At 34.2% G+C, this 6,000-nt stretch overlaps 1 protein-coding gene across 1 annotated transcript in view; it reads right to left on the bottom strand.

Moving 5' to 3' along the window:
* Positions 1 to 1,165: 1,165 nt before the first annotated feature.
* The window catches only part of Cad89D (cadherin-89D), a 273,325-nt gene continuing 268,490 nt past the window's right edge, over positions 1,166 to 6,000 (bottom strand). The window contains exon 24 of the mRNA XM_068226160.1: positions 1,166 to 1,607. Within this exon, the coding sequence (XP_068082261.1) occupies positions 1,166 to 1,607 (442 nt within the window). The remainder of the gene's footprint in view (positions 1,608 to 6,000) is intronic.

Below are 6,000 nucleotides of genomic sequence, written 5' to 3'. Positions count from 1 at the left end.
TCCATAGAAGAGGCAACTATTTCTGTTACATTACATGGTATTCAAGACATAATACCCCACTTGTGGATGAACAAGCAAGATTGAACTTGGTAGTGGCTCATGCTGAAATACAACTCTGTTCTAAAAATTGGTGCTGCAAGTCTGGTAGCATAACATGTGATTTGTTTTGCTATTTGCTTGCTATCTGCTTTATGTCGCACCAATACAGATAGGTCTTATGGCAATGATGGGAGAGGAAAGGCTTAGGAATGGGAAGGAAGCAGCTGTGGCCTTAATTAAGGTACAGCCCCAGCATTTGCCTGGTGTGAAAATGGAAAACCACAGAAAACCATTTTAAGGGCTGCCAATAGTGGGGTTCGAACCCACTTTCTCCTGGATGAAGCTCACAGGATACAGGAACTGTCATCATCTTAAAATTGCTATAATCATGTATGTGTAACCAAATTTTCTAACATAACTTCACGCCTGAGCAAAATTTGTGATTAAGTTTTTAATACTTCATCAGTTACTAACTGAAATGACTTTAATTCTCATGCAGAAACCATTTTAAACTAAGAGTGATTATTAATTATTACCTATAAAAACTAAAACTTCTTGTATTACCAGTATATTAGTCACACCTTGTGGTGTGCTTGTCACCAAACTGAGTTTAGTATTAGGCCTACTATAAAATTCTAAATTTCTAAAAGAAAACTTTCTATAATAGACCTTAATTAATTTTTGGGATAGAGTTTTGAACCAGGTTATAACAGACTATGTTTGTACTAAATTGCACATTATTTCACAGGGTAGTCTTCCAATGCTCTGTAAAGAAGAAATTACCTGGATAGTATTATTTTAAGGCTATATTGTGAAATAATGCTATTGAGGTACAGTACCGGTATTTATAATAGTGGCTTATTCAATCATTTTAAATTCAAGTATCATTTAAAGGTCATCACTTATTAAGTTGTTATTGAAGAGTATTCTCAAACAATACTGTATGGCTCATTTTTCACAGTTATGAATTAAAATTCAATATAGTAGGTACAAAACTGGTCAAAGTACCGTATATCATTTGAACAGTCTTGGCATATACAAGTAGATACATGTTCTCTGAAAGAAAACCTTTTCTTGCAGTCCTCAAATTTCCAGTTATAAAGACAACAGAAAACTCAATAGGAACTTACTTGCTGCTCTCGCCAGATGAGTGACTGGTGGAATGACCACAAATACATCGTCCAGTGTCCACATGCCTCATTCCATCTGCGATCCCCGAGTCCTTGCCGCTAGAATGAAGTGAAGTGATGGATGCTTCCATCAAGTTGCTTGGAGAACGTACCAGGTTTAACTTCGAACTGCTGCGACGGCGATTGTGGTGATGACGGGAGCAATTGATATCATGTTGATGCCGTGAGTGGTAGTTATGGCGTGGGACATGATGCTGGTTGTAGTTGAGAGACTTATCAGAGTGCATATCCACATACGTGTCCGTTGTATCTCCGCAGCCCAAACCTTCTAGATATGTAGTAGGAAATAACTGAGTTTTTGATCCCATACCTAATGTTGTCTGTGGATTTGTGATGGTGAAACCAACCTGAGATTGGAATGCCTTGCACTTCTGCTGCCTGAAAAAAATTAATAAACGGTAATGCTAATTATTCATGTATAGAAAGCAGTGAGGGGTGGGTGGGCCAATACCCATTTAAAATCAATAGATAACCCTTTTTATACTTTATTATTTGTTCTTCTTCTCTAAACAAATGAATCACAAAGAGAGCTTCTAAATCTGGTTATATAAATGGCATTAAAAGACACCCTCGACATAATTAAATTAATTTTTCTGAGAAAGGTATGGCTAAACAAATAAACACATAAAAAGTCTACATCAAATGTGAATTCCTCCATTGTGATGAACCATTCAAGAAAATCATATTTGTATAGTCTGGTGATTCACTATATGTTCTTCAAGAGTGGTTACAAATCTAATCACCCTCACTGGTTATTAGACCAAAGTAATGAACTTTTGTAATCAATACTGTACAGTAGCAGCAATTGGGAAGTAGAAGTAGGAGGGCAAAAAATGTACAGACAACAAAGTATCAAGGTTTGTGGGATACAGTGGGAGGGGGGAGGATATATACATCAAAATTTAAAAAATAAAATAAAGCTACATAAGCTACAACGTACCAACTTAACTGTGGTGTTAATAGATTTTTTGAGATTTTGATTCAATACTACAATAAAGATTTCACCTAAGGAACATTAATTACATGTGTATTACAATTAAATAGAAGTACAGCATAATTATACAATTAAAAATCACACTAAGAAACTAACAAAAATGAACAGACACAAAAGAGACTGCCAGATTGACGAATGCACGCGGCAAGCGGGTGAATTATACCGTAGTGTCCATGACCTTGGTCAAAAAAATATACCCCTGCTGCCTTTCCTCACATCACATCCAAAGTATCCACTATTTGCTGTGGTGCTATACAGTTCGATTAGCCGTAACAAACTAAGTTTTTTGCATATTTCCACTAATAATTTAATTAAAAATTAAACTTTTGGAAATTTTTATAATTCCACCTTTACAATACTGTAATTGTCTTTATTAAAAAGACTACATTAAATTATACTCGTGAAACATGTTTCGTCCTCTTATGGGACATCTTCAGTCACAAATACAAAACATTAAAAATAAGGTGAGGACACGTTGAAATAAGTAAATAAAAAGTCTTTGTATCCTGTGACTTGGCGTGATGGCGTCTTGTCAATCTCCAATGTTAAAATGGTGCAGCGTGAACATGATATGAAGCATGAAGTCCAATTAAAATCATAGGTTAAAACTGTTGTTCAAAACAATGAATTGTCAATTATAAAACAACGTAAGTGGCTGTGCGAATAAAATTATGTGCATATTGTACATAAAACAGTGTTGTGGTAATGCCACATTAAAATAGCTTTCTTGATTAGGAGGTGCAGTTATACTGATGATGCAAGTTGAACTTGATTGTGTATTGACAATACAGGCCTAAAAGAAAGAAAAAAATGAACGAACTGAAGAATAAATTCAATTAAAATGTGAACTAAGTGCCCATCCAGTCACTCACCTCCTTGCCTGTCCTACGTCGACCATTCCACCTCAAGTGCTAAAGCTAAATGAGTTACGTCCTCGAAGGTCGTTAAGGACTGACTGTGAGGGGAGGTTGAGGGGAGTTTGATGTAAGGGGGGAGGCGTGAGGTAAAGTATTACTCACGCGCCTTCGTGAAAGGATTTTATTGATTAACTCCTCGAAAAGTATATTGACATCCTCCAATATCTCATTAAGATTATAAATTGGGTTGCATTTTTGATCAATATTTATAAAAATGTTTTCTAAAATATTCAATAGATTTCCTTTCTTACATAAATGGAGTATTTGAAGGTCTTGTTGTATGCCCGTGAATGTATGATTGGTATCATCCATACGAGAACCGAATGCTGAGAATCTGGCGTACTTTGATGCATTAACATGTTCATTATACCTTATGTTAAAATTGTGGCCTGTCTGTCCAATATAACTGGCAGAACACTGCTGGCACTTTAATTTGTAAACACCTGGTTTCTGAAATTTGCTACTGCCGTTATTGATAGTGTGCTGATTGAAGGAAAGATGAGCGTTGTTATTGGTTGTTTTAAAAGAAACTTTCATATTAAGTTTCTTGAAAACATTTGTGATTTTGTATATTTTACTGTGACTATAGGTAAAAAGGGCGTAACTATCTTCTTTCTTTTTTGTGTCCTTGGTTAATGTGGAAAATGATTTCTTCTCAATTTTGCTAATAATTTTATCCACAAATTGCCTGTTGAACCTGTTTCTTTTTGCTATAAAATAAATAGTATCCAACTCATTTTTACAATCTGCTTCTGACATGGGTATATTATAAGCTCTGTAAATCATACTGTAAAAGGAGGCCCTCTTATGTGCTGCCGAGCATACGGAATTTTGTCGAATTACGTTTGCCGTTTGAGTGGGTTTCCTGAATATTTTAAACCTGAGTTTATTAGAGTCAGTAATAATTGTAATGTCAAGAAAATTTAATGCTTTATTATTTTCACTTTTGAAAGCAAATTTAAGCTGTAAATCCATATTGTTTAATTGTTCTAATACCTCCTGTCCATTAGTAATGCTATGGTCAATTATTGTAAACGTATCATCTACGTATCTCAACCAGCTTATTATTCCTTTAATGTTGTTGATTTTGCTATTTTCAAGAAAATCCATATAAATTTCCGCCATAATTCCCGAAGCTGGGGAATATATTCGGCCGTTGAAAGTAAAGTAATTATTAGCGACGACAAACTCCAAAATATTAATAAAATCGGCCATCCCTTGCCTACTTAAATTAATGTATTTAAGTAGATTATTCTTTACAAGATTTATCATTTTTGATACTGGAATATTCGAGAACATATTTTTGACGTCAAATGAATACATCTTATGGTTTGATTACATGTTTAAATCTTTAATACGATCGCAAAATTATTTGGAATTCTTAATAGACCTATTACCCTCAAATCTATAATGTTTATTTTAAAAATTGTGTATAATCTAGACGTCTTATATATAGGGCTATTTCTGAAATTAATGATGGGTGTTGTAGGTATATTCTCTTTATGCACCTTCAGTAGTGCCCTAGCCATCAGAATACCCGGGTTCATATTAATAAGTTTTTGGGACTCCCTTTCATTAAGGATGAAAGAAGATCGTTTAAGAAGTTGCTTTCTCTGGATAATATTCGTCGGGTATTTTTTTATAATTTTGAATGAATTCTCTGCGAAAAAGGTTTCGCTTTTCTGTATGTCTGATTCTTTATTCATAATGACCGTCACATTCCCCTTGTCCGCCTTAGTCACAATCAAACCATTCTCCTTAATTTTCTGTTTCAATGAAGCTATTGTTTGGTTATGATGTGTAGAAACTCTATCTTCGTTATTATTTAATAAATTAGAAAGTCTTTTCTTAATATTATATCTCGTCTCTGTTTGGTTCTCTATCGGTAACTTTTGTATTGCATTGCAGCTTCCGCCATGATCGTGATCGTGTCTTTAAGTTTAAACTGAACGGGCCAATTGAATTTGGGACTTTTCTCCATAACATTTATTTCGGACTTATCAAAACAAGTCTCTGAAAGATTAATAACAGATCTTGAAATACAGGAATGGTTGAATGAGTCTGATTGTTATGATTCTTAGACGAGGGAGAATCAGTCTCAGTTCTCTTACTACTGCGCCTAAGTGTATTAGTTTTGTTGACTAACTTGTTCTGTTTATCTACAAATAGGTATGCGATCTTATCATTTACGTAATTTTGAAACAAACTCCATTCTAATGGGGCAATGGAGGCAGACGCGATGAGATGGGCCTCGTATAACTGAGTATTAAGTAATGCTTTTTTCCTATAAAGAAATTTAATTTCGTTCCTGATCCATAGAATGTTGGATTTATCCACGTCACAGGATACAAAGACTTTTTATTTACTTATTTCAACCTGTCCTTGCCTTATTTTTAATGTTTTGTATTTGTGACTGAAGATGTCCCATAAGAGGACGATACATGTTTCACGAGTATAATTTAATGTAGTCTTTTTAATAAAGACAATTACAGTATTGTAAAGGTGGAATTATAAAATTCAAATTTTCAAAAGTTGATACTTTGACAATACGGGCTCTAATATGAAGTTTATAACGTGCAATTAAAAATTAAAGAAAATAATGGAAATAATTAGCTGATACAGTAAGACAACAGGGCTTGTACAAATTGCTTGTTTAAATACTTCCTATAATTCCTTTTTTCAGCCAGCTAAAATGGAATACAAATGTAATGTTTTCTCCACAATCGCCGATACCGATACTGTAGCTCTTCATTTGCTACTCATGGTGCAAGTTCAGGGTTTGTGAATTCTGACAATGATCAGTCTGTGAAATGTAACTCCTATCTCTTAGATTATATAATATTACTATTTTACAGATAAA

Source organism: Anabrus simplex, chromosome 1 (assembly GCF_040414725.1).
Source record: "Anabrus simplex isolate iqAnaSimp1 chromosome 1, ASM4041472v1, whole genome shotgun sequence".
Lineage (NCBI taxonomy): Eukaryota > Metazoa > Arthropoda > Insecta > Orthoptera > Tettigoniidae > Anabrus > Anabrus simplex.
The sequence above is the reverse complement of the archived record's forward strand: the minus strand, read 5'-3'. Positions and strand labels throughout refer to the sequence as shown.